The sequence below is a fragment of the Topomyia yanbarensis genome, chromosome 3 (genome assembly GCF_030247195.1).
Source record: "Topomyia yanbarensis strain Yona2022 chromosome 3, ASM3024719v1, whole genome shotgun sequence".
NCBI classification, from domain to species: Eukaryota; Metazoa; Arthropoda; class Insecta; order Diptera; family Culicidae; genus Topomyia; species Topomyia yanbarensis.
Window position 1 is genome coordinate 314,846,875 of NC_080672.1, and position 20,429 is coordinate 314,867,303.

The following is a 20,429-nucleotide window of genomic DNA, read 5'->3' on the forward strand; positions in this document are numbered from 1 at the left end:
AACATACACTTCGGTGCGCTATGTCCCACTACCGTGCAACAGATCATAGACATCGTGAAAGTATCAATCAGACGTAAAAGCATAAGATTTCCATAGTGAAAAACAACAATCCGAGAAAAACGTTATTCAAGATTTACATTTTCTTTGAGCCAAATGGATGGGACAACCATGGTTTGGTATTTTTTCGATATTTTCTAAACAAACCTGGTAATCTTATTTGTTCATTGTGATTCAGTGGTGATACAGAATACAATCCAACAGATAACTCATTTTCAACAAAAAATTCATATGGGACTCTTATGGTTTTATGGACAGTAAAGCTCAACGCAAAGACACTATGATATAGGCACCGGTGCCGGTTACAGATGGATTCAAAATAGATCATTTACCTACATTCTCTAAATATGATTTTGTAGTATCAAAGGCTGTGATTTTTCATTAGGATTTTAAACCGGTTCTACACTGTATCCAACCCATTTTCGGAATTTTGTTCTGATTCTTATATCGGGGCAGTAGATTGCACTGGTTTTGCACTTTCTAGCAAAAGTGGGAATGAAACGCGTCTAGTGGCTTGCTCTACTGCTAGAAAATGCAACACCAGTGCAATCCACTGCCCCGGGCTTTTTCAATGAAAAACCCCATTAGTAACCTTTTCTTCCGACATAGAATCATATCTGCATTAAATTCGAACATTTCGGAATATGGTTTACCGGACCAGCAGTAACTTATCTTCTGTTCCACCCAGTCTAGGTTATCTATAGATTGCCCTTACCACAAGTCTATGGATACCAAGCAGAATATCTAGTTATAAGAAATGGTTCAGAATGACTGCCAATGTCTGATTGATTTGAATTCAGTTATGTGATGACATCTTCCAAGCAAAAGTTTATGAAGTCTAGGATGTCTTCGATTGATTTATTGTAGTTGTGTATCACAAATAATAGTTAGTACATTATAAATTGTGGTGCACAACTGGATATTGTTTTGCCTTTCTTATATAGAAAGGTTATGCAATCGGTCGGAATTTCGACTTTCTAACCGCGGCCCACAGAGCCGAATCTCTTATACCATTCGACTCAGTTGTTCGAGATCGGTAAAAGTGTGTTTTTTACTTGGTGATAAAGCTTTTATGCCGACCCAGCAAACGTTCGACCATACTACCGATTTCGTCCATCGTGTGTTAGAGCGAGGGACTTTGAACAGAGAAGATAATTCTGAACACTACTCCTCTAAACTCCTGCTAATGCACTTCACATGATTCCAGGTCTAGCTGTTCGCGCTAGATTTCGCTGGTCTCATAACCGCCATAACAGTCCTGCACGGCATGATATTCTACATGCCCTCCTCCCTACGTTGACCAGTTGGATGCCGTGGTCGATCGTGCGATTCCGGTTGAAGGGTGGCTTCCGGTACACTGGTGCCCCGACGACCCTATACTGGTGGTTTGTTGTGTTCGGTGCTACTCGGCGTAGTCCCCGACGGTGGAGCTAGCCTACCTCGGCGGAGAGTTCCTCGACGAAAGAATGTCTCCCGCAACCGTTGACGGACGCGTTATTCTTCTTTCGATGCAGTCCGGCAGAATGCCGAGGTCAGTCCAGCGATTCCGGGTGGAGGATTGCGACCGGTTCACTAGTGCCCCGACGATTCAAGCCGGCGATTCGCTACGGACTACTCGGAATAGTCCCCGACGGTGGATCTTTCCTGCTTCGACGAAGAGTAACAATGTGTGCGTGTATATGTGTGTGTATGTATGTATGTATGTATGTATGTATGTATGTATGTATGTATGCATGTATCAAACAATCTCACCGATTTTTCTCAGAGATGGCTGGATTGATTTGCAAATACTTAGTCTCAAATGAAAGGTACAACCTTCCTATCGGTTGCTATTGATTTTTTTTAATTGATCCGACTTCCGGTTCCAGAGTTACGGGTTGAAGAGTACGATCACACAGCAAATTCCCTTATAAACTGGTACCATCATAATGTCCATATGATGCAATACATATTAAAATATGTGCAACATTACTTGGATTTGCGTGTCTAGATCACTAAAGACCCATCGAAGTCGCTTTGACCGCATTGGCCACCTATGACGGTTCTTGATACCCCGGGGAACTTTCCAAGTCTCTAAGTTAATGTCATACCTATTTCTCAGCTAATTATTTACCGATTTTTCCAAACTTGGTCTCAAATGAAAGTTACTACGTTCCAATTGAATTTTGAATTGAAAAGTTACAACGCTGCTATTGAATTTCTAATTGAGCCGACATCCGGTTTCAGAATTACAGGGTGATGAGTACGAACACACAGTAAATCCCGATTTCAACGTATTCGGCGATGGATGTAAATTTTTTCCAAAAGGCGAAAATTTTTCCAATATGTGACCACAACTGCTTGGATTTGTAGTTCTAGGTCACTAACAGTCATTCAAAGCCTCTTTGGCCACATTGGCAACCATCGACGGTTCCAAAAGCCGCAGCGGAAGTATTCAAAGTCAAAATAACAGTTACATCAATTTCTCAGTGATTACCGGACCGATTTGACCAAACTTAATCCCCAATGAACCCCAAAAACTGTTATTAAATTTTATTTCGATCCGAATTCCGGTGGCGGTGTTACGGGTTGTGCAATGTGGTCACAGAGAAAACTCCCATTCAAACCGATAGCGCTATGAATGCAAAAAGGATTTTTTTTCCCTAAAATAGGAGCCAAACATATTGCATTTGTAGTTCTAGGTTACTGACGGCCCATAGAAATCTTGTTGGCCACATTGACCGCCAAAAACGGTTTTGGAAGTACGCGGAAAGATGGCCATCTTTCAAAATTAAAAAACTCATCAGTTTCTCGGAGATGGTTGGAGATTTTCACAATCTTTGGTGAAATGTAAGGTATATTACCCCTATAGACAACTATGAAATTTCAGATATATGGTTTCGGAAAGATAGAATGAATCGTCCAGTCATATAATAAGTTTCCATATAAGCCGGAAATTATTCAATCTGTCTTGAAGTGGTTGTTGTAATTTTAGAGTACATAGGTTGATAATACAATTATCAATGTCATTAACATGTATGTGATTGTCTGGCAGTAAATTGTATAAATAATTATTGACTTTTGATGCCCACAGCACATTGATGTAGATTCACCGAGAGAACATCAATGTAAACTGAGTTGAATTTTAGTTTTACGTCTAAGAACATGGACGCCATTTGTTCTTTTTTGCCAGGCATAGTGCTAAGTAAGTCCACTTGCTACAAGGAGCTATGCAGATAAGTAAACGCCAACCCGTGGGGCAATGCTGACTGTGTCGTTATGGCCAGTATCAAAGGTCCAATGACGCCAATAGAAACGCGCGCTGACAAACTGAAAATTATCGTGGAGAGTCTTTTCTCGAAGCACGACCTAACCGCATGGCCGCCTACAGCATACGTTGATGCAGACGGTGGAAATGCTGGTGATTATCGAGTCCCGAACGACGAGCTCCTTATAGTGACAAAAGAGCTGAAAGCGAATAAAGCTTCCGGATACGATGGTATCCCTAACGTGGCGCTGAAGACCGCGATACTGGCATTTCCGGACATGTTCAGGATAGTCCCACAGAAATGCCTGGACGATGACTACTTTCCGGATAGGTGGAAGATCCAGAAACTGGTGTTGCTGCCAAAACCAGGGAAACCACCACGAGATCCATCATCGTATCGGCCTATATGCCTGCTGGATACTCTTAATAAACTCCTGGAAAGGGTCATCCTCAACAGACGTTATAGACGATAAAAGCCATCCGCACAGTCATCGCGAGCGCACAGAAATCATCGAAGCAGAAGAGAAAAGGTAATCGCTACTAAGCCGTGGTTAGGATCAGTGTGAAGAACGCGTTCAATAGTGCCAGCTGGGGCAGGGGGCGATTGCCATAGCGCCGCACAGAATGCGGGTTCCGGACTATCTGTGCAAGGTTCTGAAAAGTTATTTTCAGAACCAAGTACTGGTCTACGAAACGAAAATGGGGAAGAGGTCAATTAGGGTCACTTAGCCCAACGGAATATAATGTACAATGGAGTGTTAACACTGCAACTGCCCAGGGGAGTTGAGGTCGTCACATTGGCAGATGTTGTTGCCCTAGCGATAACCGGTGAGACCCTTGAGGAGGTGGAGATAACCGGTGAGACCCTTGAGGAGGTGGAGATGCGTGCGCTGAAGCTCCTGGGTGTGATGGTCGATGATTGATTAAATTATAACAGCTATTTCAACTATGTGTGTGAGAAGGCTACGAGGACAACTAAAGCAAGGATCATGTCGAATCACGGAGGAGCAAGAGGCAACACGAGACGTCTCCTGGCGGGTGTCTCATTATGGCGTTCCGGCCTGGGCTGCTGCGCTGAACTCAAAGAGGAACCGGATGAAGTTAATAAGCACGTTTCGCCAAATAGCTGTTCGTGTCGCGAGTGCGTACAGAACGATGTCGTCGGAGGCGGTATGCGTAATTGCCAGGATGATTCCCATCTGCTTGAGGACGTGGAATGCTACTAGCGGAGAAATGCATGTAATGCAAGGAGACTGGTCGGACTCGTTGGATAAGTGGCAGCAAGAGGGGAACAACGCAGAGAAAGGAAGGAGGACCCACCGACTTATCCCAAATGTGTCTGCTTGGGTACACTTCCATTTGATGCAGTTTTTGTCCGGGCACGGATGCTTCCGGAAGTACCTGCATCGATTTGGACACGCTTCGTCACCCATTTGTTTGGAGTGTGTGAACATGCAAGAGACACCGGAACACGCGGTCTTTGAATGCCCTAGGCGCGAAGAAGTCCGAAAGGATATGCCTAGTGTGACAGTCGATAATATCGTCCAAGAGATGTACCATGAAGAGCATATATAAAACGATAACAATAGAGTGGTTACGAGTATACGAGTATACGAGGGACAAACAAACTATCTTCATTGGCTAGAACGCCACTCTGAAACCTGAAGTAGGGTTTCGGGAGAAATTCCGCATCCGGGGAACTTTTCGGCTGTGTGAACTAGGTCCATCGCCGGACACCAGTAGAGTAGTACGCGCCGTAGCACCGGGTTGGGGTCGTCGTGGCGCCAGCTAACCGGACGTTTGGCTTTACCGGAATCGCCAGACCGACCTCGACACTCTACCGGGTAGATCGTGAGTAGGCTAGATCCACCGTCGGGGATTGGACCGAGTAGACCGCGGTCAATAACTTGCAGTGGGTCGTTCGGGCGCCAGTGAACCGCAAGCTACGTTGCACCCGGAATCGCTGGATGGACCTTAGCACCTACTGGCCTGTTCAGTAGGCTAGATCCACCACTAGGGAATAGATCGAGTAGATCGGGGGGTAGTGGGGAGGTAAATCGCTCACGGAAACGAACATCAGCATCGGGAGAAATCTACCACCGAGGAATTCACAGTGGGGTAGATTCGCCGCCGAGGACTGTTCGACTAAAACGTGACAAAAATAGGAGCTAATTGGCTTACGAAACAAACACCGGTGCCGAGAGAAATTCCTTTGTTGGGGAATCCTGGCATGACAATAACTAAACGACCTCCTAACCAAAGTGCTTAGAGTTCTAAGGTGATTCGTCTTTGGTAGTAACTAGGTGAGAAGGTGAGGTAAACGTGCAACAGGCTATGGGAAAAGTAACAGCGAACAACTTTGCATGCTAACTGGAATCCAAGAAAAAATGTTTTTAAAACCAATATTGCTGATCGACGTTTTTTGATAATCGTATTACCTGAGAATAAATGCTCCTTGCTCCTAATTCTTGGTGGAACAAGGAGTGCTCTGATGCGTATGAAGTTAGACATATTGCTTACAAAGAATTTTTGAAACTAGGGGATAGTCGCATGAATTTTGAAAAATATGCGATATTGCAAAAAAGATATGTCAGTCTACGTCGAGCCAAGAAGTTTAGTTATTAGAGCCGCTTCGTTGATGATTTGTCTAGAGAAACATCACTGAGTACTCTTTGGATCACAACCAGAAGAAAGAGAGATCGAAACGGGACTAGTGAAAACGAAGTTTTTAGGAAGCGATGTATATTTAATTTTGCCATGAAACTTTGTCTAGATTCTTCTCTTGCGTAGAAAAACAATTGTGATGCTCCCACAAGTAACGAATCTATTGATTAGCCCTTGATAATGAAGGAATTTTCAATTGCGCTCCTCTCATACAACTGAATTAAATTCAACTTGGGGAAGAGTCTTTTTGATTTTGCCAAAGACGCTTGCTGGATTTAAGACGGCGCCGGTGGTTGAGTGGTAAGCGTGACCGCCACTCATTCCAGTTGGCCTGGGTTCAATTCCAGCCGAGGTCGTTGAGATTTTTCTGAGGTGAAAAAATCTGTGGTCACGTCTTCCTTCGGAAGGGAAGTAAAACCGTTGGTCCTCGGTCCATGAAATTGGTGGATAGATATCTAGTCCAAGTAGTGGAATCACCTCTCTGGCGTCGGTAAAGAAGAAGTATATCCTACTTCTATACTCTTACTAACAAAAATATCCTCTTCCCGTGATACTTGTGGAGTGCGCAGTAGTATATATGGCCTCTAGCAAAAGCAAGTATCGGACTAACCATGCCTTCACTTTCCTTCTGCGATCTATGTTCGGGCCTGGCCGGCGTCGGTATTGATCAGAAACACTTTAGGATTACCAGGAGTTGCACATTGAAAGATATTTCGCTAATCCCAAGCATAATTATCTACCCTGTGCAACTTCAGCTAGTCCCGATCGATAACGTAGTAGCAGCCAGGGGTGGTCGCACAAGCTCAAGCTCAAGCTCAAAGACGCTTGCTGGATTTATTCAACAAGTTTCTTGAGCAGAACATTGTCCCGCGTGACAAGAGATAAGTGAGAATTATCGCCATTCCAAATCCGGTAAAACCACACTCCGATCATAACTCGTATCGACCGATTGAAATGCTATCCTGCATCAGAAAATTGCAGGACGTCTCGAAAATTGAATTGACGCGAATGGTTTGCTATCAGATACCCAGCTTGGTTTTCGGAGGGTCAAGGAAACGAATAATTGTCTGGCAAAAAAGATCAAATGGCGTCCGTGTGCTTAGGTAAAGGAAAGTTCAACTCAGTTTACATTGATTTACAATCTCGTTGAATCTACATGAATGTGGTCTTTCACCAAAATTAAATAATTAATTATACAATTTACTGCCAGAAAATCACACACATGTTAATGACATTGATAATGTAATTGATTGTATTGTCAACCCATGTACTCTAAAATTACAATAACCACTGCAAGACAGCTTGAATATTTTTTCAAAATGGGCTTTAAAGAAGGGGAATCGATTTATCTACGGGGAAAACAGAGCTGGTAATTTTTTCAATGAAGCGTAATTCAGCTCAGCTTCAGCTTCAGCTGGCTGATAGAACGGTAGCCTAAGTCCTTGCCTTCAAATATCTCAAAATTTAGTTCGATTCATAAGGCAAATGGGTAGGCTAAACGAAGTGCTAACAAAGGATAAATTTACTTCGAACAATAACTGGATCTTGGTGGGGTGCTTATCCAAGTGGCCTGATTGTATTGAAGGATTCCACGAGAAACCGGCCGACCACAAAATATACACGGAAAAAAATTGTTCCCAAAGTCGTGAATTGAATTCTTTACGTTACGAAAACAGGACCTTGGCTAAAAATCATGGCTTTTATAATTATGTTCAATTTCCCTTCAGTAACGCCCGCATAACGCTTTCATTTGTGGAAATATTTGAATTTGTTTTGTGAACTTCGGTCACGGTTTCCGCCAAGAACTAGTTCACAACTTTATGAACATTATTCATAAAACCAATGGTTGACTCATGATTTTTTTTCATAGTTATAGGAACAATAGTTCACAACATCGAAATATTCTGGCTATTTTTTCGTGAACTATTTCACGAAATTCGGAATTTTATTCATGAACCCATTCAATTCTCGTGAACTAATTCATGATTCCTAGTATATTAGTTCCAATCCAATATCCGTGCTCGTGAAATGGTTCACAAAATCATCAAATATTATTCATGCATTCGTGAACTGGTTCATGATTCCTAATATATTAGTTACGATTCAATATCCGTGCTCATAAAATAGTTCACGACATCATGAAATATTATTCATGTTTTCATAAACCGGTTCATGATACCTAGTATAATAGTCACAACTTATTCGTTTTCGTGAAAAAGTTCACGAAATCATAAAATATTCATGTGTTCGTGAACTGGTTCATGATTCTTAGTACATGATTTACGAACTATCTAGTATTTATTTGCGTGCTTGTGATATTTAGAAGATATCCCTAATCATTTACAATTTCATGCAACATGGTAATGAAATTTTTACGTGAACTCTATCACAAAAGTTGGAGTATTATTCGTGCAATCATTTTTGTTCCATACACTTTTTAATGAAATACCCAGTTGCTAGCCACCAGTAATAGGTACGAGCAGTAGATATAAAAAATATTAAAACCTAGAACATCGTTATTCATTTGATAAGGTTCATTGTGATGTCCGGACAGAAAACGAAAACTGCACTGAGAACCTCAAATAGTGTGCGTGATATAATTCACAAAACCAGATGTCACGAATGGTTTTCGTAAATCGTCCAGTTCATGAAATCGTGACCTTTTGTTCATGAATTTATGAACGGATTTTTTCGTGTGACCATCGTTGATTCGAACGAAACTTTGAAGTTGTGTTCGGTTTATGAATCTCCATGATTTTCTTTGACAATTGCAATAATTTGATACAAAAGCAATTTTTCAAAAGGGCGTAGATATTTCTACGTGCATACATTTCATTTTTTTGTTCGATTACTGTATTTTATACAGCAATACTTTCTAAGAACGAGTTACAGGGAATGAATATTTCTGTACAAAAAATGCACTGAAAAAAGTGTAATTTTTCACAAAAACAAAAATTTATTTTTAGATTTAAAGTGCAAAAAAAAATTTTTGCTATTTTTTTATATTCTGTCAACCAAAACCTAAAGAGAAAAAAAATAAATATGATTGTATGATAGAGAACAATAACTTTATACATGTTTTTAAATTTCATACTAATTGACATACAAATTTTTTTACATAATATAATTCTAAGTATCATTTTAAATCAAAATGCATTTAACAAAAATCTTCCAAAATGCGATAGTTTTCGAGATATTTGGAATTTTGTTCCAACAGAAACAGTTAATTCGACTGGTTATGTCCTTTTAAAAAGTTATTTGCCTTACCCCATCATAAAATATAAAAAATCTAATGTTTATCGTTTCAAAGAGGCAAAAGAAATTTTTTCAGTGTATTTGGATCATGGAGAAGCTTTCAATAAAAAAGTTTTTCTTACAACAACTTTTGACATATTTTCATAATTATTACTATTTGCAGTCAAAAATACATTTTTTTGAATATGATTCTTAACGCAATTTTAAATCAAAATGCTAATAACAAAAAAATTCTGCAATGTAGATGTAGTAGTTCTCGAGATATTTTAAATTTTGTTTTAAAAACACAATTCTTTTGTTATATTACTACCTTTTCAGAATTTATTCGCGTATCTCCATGAACAACAATCGGTTTTTCAAAAGGCCCATAACATTTCCTGGAACTTTCTTTTTGACATCAAGGCGATATTGTAAACCATTTGAAAGCTATACGAAAACAATCAAAATTCTATTCAATTAAAGGATCTGATGATTAAACTAAATAGTTCGATCATACGATCATGCTTTTTTTCATGTAGCTTTCAAATGGGTTACAATACCGCCTTGAATTCAAAGGAGAAGTTACAGGAAATGTTATGGGCCATTTCAAAAACCTATTGTTGTTGATGGACAAACGCGAAATGGTCTCAATGAAATAAAATAATTGTGAAGTTAAAACAAAATTTGAAACATTTCTAGAACTACTACATTTCAGAAAAATTTTGTCATGAGCATTTTGATTTAAAATGGTGTTTAGAATCATATTCAAAAAGAAAATTGTATTTTTGAATGCAAATAGTATGAATCATGGAAATATGTCAAAAGTTGTAGTTAGGACATTTTTTGAAAGCTTATCCATGGTCCAAATACACTGAAAAAGTTTCTTTTACGTCTTTAAAACGATAAGCATTAGATTTTTGACATTTAATGATGGGGTAACGCAAATATCTATTAAAAAAGGCACGAATTAGCTTTTTTGTTGGAACAAAATTCCAAATACCTCGAAAACTATCGCATTTCGGAAGATTTTTGTTAAATGCATTATAATTTAAAACGATATTTAGAATTATATTTTGAAATAAAATTACAGTTGTATATGTCAATTAGCATGAAATTAAAAAAAAAACATGTATAAAGCTATTGTTAATTTTTGGCGATAAGTTTTTCATCATACAATCACGTTCAAAATATTTCTTTTCTCTTTGAGTTTTCGATGACAATAATGAAAAATTAGAAAAAATTAGTTTTATTTGCAATTTAAATCTTTAGCGCAATTTTTTTGTTTTTGTGGAAAATGACACAACATTTTTTTCAGTGTATATTTTTTTCGTACAGAAATGTTCATCCTCTGTAGCTCATTCTTAGAAAGTTTTGCTGTATAAAATACAGTAATCGAACTAAACATTTTTGAAATTATGGCACGTAGAAATGTCTACGCCCTTTTAAAAAATTCCTCTTGGGTCGAAAAAATCTTTCTAATTGTGAAAAATGTTCAGTCTTCCATGTCGGTGAAACGGGTAAAGTAGGAATCGAAGATGGTCGGTCACGATTTTAAATATTTTTGGATGGATCTTGATGTGGCCAACAAGATTTCTATGGGCCGTCAGTAACCTAGAACTACAAATGCAATATGTTTGGCTCCTATTTTAGGGAAAAAAAATCCTTTTTGCATTCATAGCGCTATCGGTTTGAATGGGAGTTTTCTCTGTGACCACATTGCACAACCCGTAACACCGCCACCGGAATTCGGATCGAAATAAAATTTAATAACAGTTTTTGGGGTTCATTGGGGATTAAGTTTGGTCAAATCGGTCCGGTAATCACTGAGAAATTGATGTAACTGTTATTTTGACTTTGAATACTTCCGCTGCGGCTTTTGGAACCGTCGATGGTTGCCAATGTGGCCAAAGAGGCTTTGAATGACTGTTAGTGACCTAGAACTACAAATCCAAGCAGTTGTGGTCACATATTGGAAAAATTTTCGCCTTTTGGAAAAAATTTACATCCATCGCCGAATACGTTGAAATCGGGATTTACTGTGTGTTCGTACTCATCACCCTGTAATTCTGAAACCGGATGTCGGCTCAATTAGAAATTCAATAGCAGCGTTGTAACTTTTCAATTCAAAATTCAATTGGAACGTAGTAACTTTCATTTGAGACCAAGTTTGGAAAAATCGGTAAATAATTAGCTGAGAAATAGGTATGACATTAACTTAGAGACTTGGAAAGTTCCCCGGGGTATCAAGAACCGTCATAGGTGGCCAATGCGGTCAAAGCGACTTCGATGGGTCTTTAGTGATCTAGACACGCAAATCCAAGTAATGTTGCACATATTTTAATATGTATTGCATCATATGGACATTATGATGGTACCAGTTTATAAGGGAATTTGCTGTGTGATCGTACTCTTCAACCCGTAACTCTGGAACCGGAAGTCGGATCAATTAAAAAAAATCAATAGCAACCGATAGGAAGGTTGTACCTTTCATTTGAGACTAAGTATTTGCAAATCAATCCAGCCATCTCTGAGAATAATCGGTGAGATTGTTTGATACATGCATACATACATACATACATACATACATACACACACATATACACGCACACATTGTTACTCTTCGTCGAAGCAGGAAAGATCCACCGTCGGGGACTATTCCGAGTAGTCCGTAGCGAATCGCCGGCTTGAATCGTCGGGGCACTAGTGAACCGGTCGCAATCCTCCACCCGGAATCGCTGGACTGACCTCGGCATTCTGCCGGACTGCATCGAAAGAAGAATAACGCGTCCGTCAACGGTTGCGGGAGACATTCTTTCGTCGAGGAACTCTCCGCCGAGGTAGGCTAGCTCCACCGTCGGGGACTACGCCGAGTAGCACCGAACACAACAAACCACCAGTATAGGGTCGTCGGGGCACCAGTGTACCGGAAGCCACCCTTCAACCGGAATCGCACGATCGACCACGGCATCCAACTGGTCAACGTAGGGAGGAGGGCATGTAGAATATCATGCCGTGCAGGACTGTTATGGCGGTTATGAGACCAGCGAAATCTAGCGCGAACAGCTAGACCTGGAATCATGTGAAGTGCATTAGCAGGAGTTTAGAGGAGTAGTGTTCAGAATTATCTTCTCTGTTCAAAGTCCCTCGCTCTAACACACGATGGACGAAATCGGTAGTATGGTCGAACGTTTGCTGGGTCGGCATAAAAGCTTTATCACCAAGTAAAAAACACACTTTTACCGATCTCGAACAACTGAGTCGAATGGTATAAGAGATTCGGCTCTGTGGGCCGCGGTTAGAAAGTCGAAATTCCGACCGATTGCATAACCTTTCTATATAAGAAAGGCAAAACAATATCCAGTTGTGCACCACAATTTATAATGTACTAACTATTATTTGTGATACACAACTACAATAAATCAATCGAAGACATCCTAGACTTCATAAACTTTTGCTTGGAAGATGTCATCACATAACTGAATTCAAATCAATCAGACATTGGCAGTCATTCTGAACCATTTCTTATAACTAGATATTCTGCTTGGTATCCATAGACTTGTGGTAAGGGCAATCTATAGATAACCTAGACTGGGTGGAACAGAAGATAAGTTACTGCTGGTCCGGTAAACCATATTCCGAAATGTTCGAATTTAATGCAGATATGATTCTATGTCGGAAGAAAAGGTTACTAATGGGGTTTTTCATTGAAAAAGCCCGGGGCAGTGGATTGCACTGGTGTTGCATTTTCTAGCAGTAGAGCAAGCCACTAGACGCGTTTCATTCCCACTTTTGCTAGAAAGTGCAAAACCAGTGCAATCTACTGCCCCGATATAAGAATCAGAACAAAATTCCGAAAATGGGTTGGATACAGTGTAGAACCGGTTTAAAATCCTAATGAAAAATCACAGCCTTTGATACTACAAAATCATATTTAGAGAATGTAGGTAAATGATCTATTTTGAATCCATCTGTAACCGGCACCGGTGCCTATATCATAGTGTCTTTGCGTTGAGCTTTACTGTCCATAAAACCATAAGAGTCCCATATGAATTTTTTGTTGAAAATGAGTTATCTGTTGGATTGTATTCTGTATCACCACTGAATCACAATGAACAAATAAGATTACCAGGTTTGTTTAGAAAATATCGAAAAAATACCAAACCATGGTTGTCCCATCCATTTGGCTCAAAGAAAATGTAAATCTTGAATAACGTTTTTCTCGGATTGTTGTTTTTCACTATGGAAATCTTATGCTTTTACGTCTGATTGATACTTTCACGATGTCTATGATCTGTTGCACGGTAGTGGGACATAGCGCACCGAAGTGTATGTTCACAGGTTGAAATACATATACATATCTAATTGCTATATCAAATGGTACCTTTTATGCGAAGTATTGTACTTATACGCTATCAGTAAAAAAATCGTATGGCTTTTTTCAAACAAAGTTGGCGAATCTACGTAGCATAACTTACAAATCACTGATACTTAGGTAGAGCAGAATAGATTTTATATACACATATACTAACCATGATCGCAAATCACTCCCATAAAGATAAGAATTCCATAGAAAATGGGACAAATGTGCGATCGTTGGCAGTATAATTCACTATGGGTCGTCGGTATAGTGTCACCGCCACATAGCATTGTTGGGACATTGAAGATCTAATGGTTATATGAATAGTCAGTCTTCGCCGTGCTTAGTTCCTCTAAATATTTATAATATCTATTGATTGGTTATGCTCAGGACGGCAATGCTTACTGAAAAACGTTTTATATTATTTATTGGCTAGCGAGTGTACATTAGAAACTATTGTGGTTGATTTCCAAAAAGCTTAGCTTAGTTTAGCTTGGGTAGACCGCGCGCGTCGTTTGCTCCCATTCCCTGTCAGCATACGACCACAAATCCCACCGTGGTCACTAATGCCGCTTCCATCCGAAACAAATCTGAGTCAGGCTCCAACCCCAACCGCTGTCAAAATGTAGGAACTGACATCGCGGGAAGGTGAGGGATAGGAGTTCTGTATCAGAAGAAAATGGTGGCATAGTGTGGCATCATATTGCACAATAATACAGCTTTGCCAACCTATTCTGGTTGATTTCCAAAAAGTGAAATAAATTATGAACATGTTTTTTTTTATCAATGTCCGCAATATCACACCAACTCACAACTCTTTGACGATGCTGGAATTTCTCATAATGTGTGATTTATATGATAGATTTGGAAAATTTGGGTAGATCACTTGCATATGAAATTAGCTCACTGACTCACACGATTTTCTTCCGGATTCCTAAAGGGGATTTTTAGCCAGTCGAAATATGCTATCATGTTAGTATAATGTTTTACAACGTCACATTTGATCTCTTTCAATTAGTTTTGTTCATGTTTAGGACGTTGTCTTCAAAAATTTCATCAATTGTACATAAATATCAAAACCATATTCTAGCTCAGAAAAAAAACTAATGTTATTTATGAAAAGCACAGCACAATTCAGTAATTATGTTGAAATTAATGTTACAATCAACTAAGTACCGATATTTGAATGGAAAACAAATATTTGTTATTCATTGTTCGCAACATCGTAGTCAAGATGTAATCCCTGAAATGCTGCAACTTGTGAAACTAACGCAAACGCCTACTAACGTTTATTATTTGTGTTTTCCATCTACTGCCGGTTCATGTATACGCATACAAACAAGCATCCGCGGAGTTTACGATTTGATATGCAATCGATGGAAAATATGGAATTTCCCAATGAAAATCTTAGACTTTTCGTGAAAACTGAATATACATTAGATGTAAATATTACGTAGAATGCTCCAGTATATTTTTTGAATCAATTAGAGCGTATGCACAATGCATAGATAGGTTATGAATAAAATTAGGAAAATCGTAAAATTTTCATGGAAAAGTCGGAAAATTCCATCAAACTAAAGTTCCAATGTGTGCTTTAGAGAAATAGAAACACACTGAAATACTAAAAAGAGTATGTCATCGCTTTATTTTCGAAGATATTAGCGTGGAAATGCAAAAAAGGCAAAAGTTTTTCCGGTCTAAGGTAATGCATTCGGAAAATCGGGAGAATTTTCACGGAAAATTTTAACCAGATGATAGCTGAATAAATTCTGCAGGGACGTATGTTTTTTGTTTTGGGATTTTAGTTAATTTTATCGTCTATTTTCTCGAAAAACTAACTTTTTCCTACTGTTTTGCGGCGCGAGTTACGATGGCCTTAAATTTACACGACAATTGTACGTCCAATACTGTGCCTTATGTGTTGGCAGAAGGAAGAAGTGATCACGGTCCAGTCAACTCACTCGCTAGGCAGATACTGTACTGTATTCCATGCAGAAATCTTCGCAATTATGTGCGTGGTACAATCGGCTCTTCAACAGAGGCAAAGTTATAAACTTTTGCTCCGATAGTCAAGCTGCAATCAAGACCCTTAGCTCAGACTCAGAAATCATGGTCCCAGTTAGTGATCGTGTGCCAAACCCAAATCGAAGAACTAAACATTATCAGCACTATCTACCTTGTCTGGGTGCCACCCACTGGGTGGCCTGACATTCCGGTATTATTATGGAAATGATTATGCTGACGAATTGGCCAGGGCAGGTGCAGTAATTGATTTCGTTGGTCCTGAGCTCGGCCTCCCAATTTTGACAAGTTGGATAAGAGAAGAAATCGGTGCTGGGCTTAGTCCGAGCCCCGCAATTATTGGAAAAATCTAACGTGTCGCCAAACAACGGCGTTTCTAGAACAACCGTGCCCAGTAATTTCTAAAAAAAGATCCAGCCTTCGGACAGCCATGAAGTAGCAATCAGCAAAATTCAAAGGCGTCGTACTTCGTACATCATACATCGTACACGCAGTGTGATAATTTACAGAGTCCGCCTGGCTCGTTAATTTTCTTCGAACTCTAGGTTTCGTTGTAAGGACACTCCCATATTACCAAGTGAAAAGTACTGCTCTTCGGAACGGCTTAAATTTGCCATCCAGGCCAGATATAGATTATAAGCCTAGTCACCGACATCAAGGAAATCCATTCTAGAATCCTCAATCAACGTTATCGGAGATCCGTCGTCTAGAAAAGCGAACGACGTAATCGAGTTGATCTCGTACTCGTCAGAAACATCAATGTAGAAAGCCGCAAAAATATTTCGCATTTTAAATACCATAGAGCAATACTTTCTTAAATTGATCCAGCAGTTTAATATATTTTTTAAATGTAAATAATTTAAATGGCTTAAATTACACCAGTCATGTTAGCATCGCACCCATATCCGAAATGCCAATCGGGAAGAAGACAGCCGAAGTCAACAGCATCCAACGTATTCTTCGCTAAAGCCGACAGGACCAGCATTATTTTGATGAAGAATTATTTTGAAAATTCGTTTTTTGAAAATTCCGTTGTGTATATGCATATTAATATAAATAATCCTAAGTGCATTCTACTTCATGGTGGTTATGTCTCTGACATCACCCACCCCTCTTTTTTTTGGTTAAGTAAATCTTTAGCCCGATAAGCGGAGGTCGTGAACCAAACCCAGATGAGCTGCGTACAAGGCAATCGACTTACCAAGTTCGCTATGCCTACTCCTCGGATTTATTATAGTACTGCCTATTCGCCATAATGCAGAACATGATCGCAAGGTATTCTTGTTGAAACACACAAACAATTTTGAAAATTATTATTTGTATACGTCAAAGAATTCTGACAAAATGGCAAACATTTTTTTAAAAAATACTCACAGCACCAACCTACTAATAAGCCCGACGGTCCACATAGATAAGGTTGATACTTTGAGCGTGCAGACGACATGTAGGAATTCTGAAAAACTGCCAAAAATAATCCAATCTCAGTGCAACACATAAAATGCCGTTTTAAAGTGATCGAGCTAATGCTAATATGCCAAAAATGTATAATACACTACACATGGGTAATTAACTAATCAAATATAAACCAACAGGCAATATAATTGAGCAATGCCGAATAGGTTAACTTTAATCTTAACTTTAATCATTCAAATGATATCATGAGATTAAACAAGTATGATTAAGACTATTATATATACTTTTTTGAAGTAGTTTAGTATTGGATATTCATAACTCATAAAACCTACAGTTTCGATTTTTTCCCATCAAAATTGTAACAAAACTTTTAGCGTGGGAATAGTATGTACAACACCACGATTTATTCTGCGTGCGTATTTTGAGTTATGAAGTAGCCATAAACATATTAACTGCCCGAGTTCGCATAGATGACATGAAATGTATGAACATCGTACATACAGTAAGTCATGCGTAAGTGCGAAGAAAGAGCCTTTAGAGTTGTACTAATACGGGTTGGTTTCATGAAATGGTCAACAGATTATGTAAATACCTTCTTCAACAATAACGATTGCGGCTAATTCAACTGATTAAAACATTTATTCTCCGCGAAAACTCACGCATATTCTGTTCGTCACCAGGTAATCTCGTGGATTCGAAACGACGGCAGCCAATCCCTGCATAGCTACAATGAGTCATCCACGCTGGAGAGCGCTAATCGTGTCAAAGAAATTAGTCAGGAATTTGAAAAGTTTTACTTCATCTCGATGAAGCATATTACCAAGGGGAAGGATCTGTACGACGCTTCCGCAGAGCTAGAGATCCTCAAAGACACCTTAAAAATGTTGAAAGATTGCCTCGATCAGCACAAGGAGCGTCTGGAGCGAACCCGCGAACGTCTCGAAGGAGCCGCTCGACTGCATTCGCTGATCGAGGCGCAATCCCTGGACAATGCTGTCCAAATGGAGATGCTGAAGCTAGCGGAAAAGATTGACGTTACCTTGTTGACAGAACAATGCCGGAAGCTGCTTCAAGCCAGTAGTACTAACAGAGATACCAACACTACCAGTACCAGTGATAACATCAGTTTAGATATAAGTTTATCCGATGATACGATCACGGCCACCAGTACGCCGGAGAAGGGAAAATTCGGGCAGCGTCCTACAGTTTCTGGATGTGTATCGGCGTTGATCGAATCGAATGGAACTCGCTGCAAGACGGACCACGTTCACATCCATCGACATCATCACGATGATGACGAAGAAGAACAGTCAAAAATGGCCGATTCAGGACTCGGTGGATGTGATCGTTGCGAGGGAAACGAAAAACTCGAACGAACCTGTTCGTGTCAAAGCCTCAACGACCCGAAGAATGGATGGTAAGTGCGCAGATTTCGTCACCCACAAGCATTGCAACTAATTATGGACTTCCCAAATTTCAGTACCAACGGTGACGATTTAGATGAGGACTGCTTTGAAGGAATGTCAAAACCGTCCCTAGATCTACAAATACCGCTACAGGCAAATGCACACCTGTATTGTCACGCGTCGAACTTGCAACTGGATTACGAGGAGAATAACATATTTGACCAGAAGACGCAAAAGTAAGTGCATCGTTCGCTTTCGAGCCGAACTATCAAACTGAGTTTTCTGCTTTCAGAACGCTTCTATTGATCATGCGAGAGATGATTGGAACAGAACGCGACTACGTGCGATCGCTGCAGTACGTAATCGAAAACTACATGCAAGAACTTCTACGCGAAGACATACCGCAGGCTTTGCGAGGCCAGCGGAACGTCATCTTCGGTAACATCGAACGAATATGCGAGTTCCATCAGCAGCACTTTTTAGGCGAGTTGGAAAGGTAAGTGATTGTCTCGATGGGAGGTGATAGGGCATGTGACGTGAACTAATCGATTTTTCCAACAGTTGCGAACATCATCCGATGAAGGTTGGTAGTGCGTTCCTTCGTCACGAATCCAAGTTTTACCTGTACGCATTGTACAACAAAAATAAACCAAAGAGTGATTCTCTGATGAGCGAGAATGGAACTCATTTTTTCAAAGCGAAACAACTGGAGTTGAACGACAAGATGGATCTGGCGTCATATCTGCTGAAGCCAGTTCAACGGATGGGAAAGTATGCCTTGTTGCTGCAGCAGCTGATGAAAGCTTGTGCTCCTGCTCAGGTTGGATTGTTAGGTTTACGGTTTTTGAATACGATTTAACAGTATATTTTCCTTTGTTTATAGAATACCGCCAACCCGGAGGTCCTCGAAGATCTTGAGCAGCTGCAAAAGGCTGAAGAGATGGTCCGTTTTCAACTGCGGCACGGCAATGATTTACTCGCTATGGACTCCCTTCGAGATTGTGACGTCAACGTGAAGGAACAAGGTCGTCTGTTACGACAGAACGAGTTTCTTGTATGGGAAGGTAAAGCCGGAAAGAAATCAATACGGCAAGTGTTCCTTTTCGAAGAACTGGTTCTGTTTAGTAAGGCACGGCGATTTCCTGATCGGAAGGTAACTGAAAACAATTCTCCAATTGGTGGCATACTGCTAAAGGTACCGATTACTTTTCAGAATCTAGATATTTACATCTACAAGAACAGCATTAAAACGTCCGACATCGGACTGACAGCTCACGTCGGAGATTCACCGTACAAATTTGAGATATGGTTCCGGAAACGAAAACCGGGTGACACCTGGACTCTGCAAACTATGAGCGAAGATATCAAAAATGTTTGGACCGATGAAATTTCCAAGCTGCTCTGGAAGCAGGCGAAACGGAATCGGGAAGTTCGTCTTGCCGAGATGTCTTCGATGGGTATCGGCAGTAAACCGTGCCTGGATATCCGTCCCAGCCAAGATCAGATCAATGATCGTTCCATCAGTATTTCGTTATTCGGGAAAAGTAAGTAATCTTGACATATTTGCAACTTGTAACAACGATACGAGATATTTACAATCTTTCAACAGCCCCCAAGTTGCGCAACTCATTCATCGGAACGCTGCCAGAGTCCAAAAGTTCAAAAAGACCCCAATCAATTATTTCGGTTAGCAGTTCATCGTCAGGAAGCTCGGTTGTAAGCACCGGGACCAGCTCGACAGCGAGTGGCTGCGAAGGAACAGCCACCACCGGAAGTGGTGTCGGAAGCAGCTCGGCAGTTTCATCCGGCTGTAGCACTAGCAGTTCCAGCGGAAACAGCACAACCGCAAGTATCACCACCTGCAAACGTCTCACCCTCAGCATTACAGACCCCAACGCTCCAGCACCTCTGAAGACCAACTTTAAGAAACATCAACGATCGACCACGCTGGTGAGCCAATGTTCAATGGGTAGGTTTTTGTTCATCAACACTTAAAAAAAATATATCAACTGTTATAAACCAATCAATT

General features: G+C 40.1%; 1 protein-coding gene across 1 annotated transcript in view; it reads left to right on the plus strand.

The window, feature by feature from the left end:
- Positions 1-20,429, plus strand: part of LOC131693672 (uncharacterized) — a 123,538-nt gene that overhangs the window by 102,053 nt on the left and 1,056 nt on the right. Inside the window, exons 5-11 of the mRNA XM_058981711.1 lie at positions 17,675-18,411; positions 18,475-18,636; positions 18,693-18,896; positions 18,962-19,220; positions 19,284-19,553; positions 19,614-19,944; positions 20,010-20,369. Of these exons, the coding sequence (XP_058837694.1) occupies positions 17,675-18,411; positions 18,475-18,636; positions 18,693-18,896; positions 18,962-19,220; positions 19,284-19,553; positions 19,614-19,944; positions 20,010-20,369 (2,323 nt within the window). The remainder of the gene's footprint in view (positions 1-17,674; positions 18,412-18,474; positions 18,637-18,692; positions 18,897-18,961; positions 19,221-19,283; positions 19,554-19,613; positions 19,945-20,009; positions 20,370-20,429) is intronic.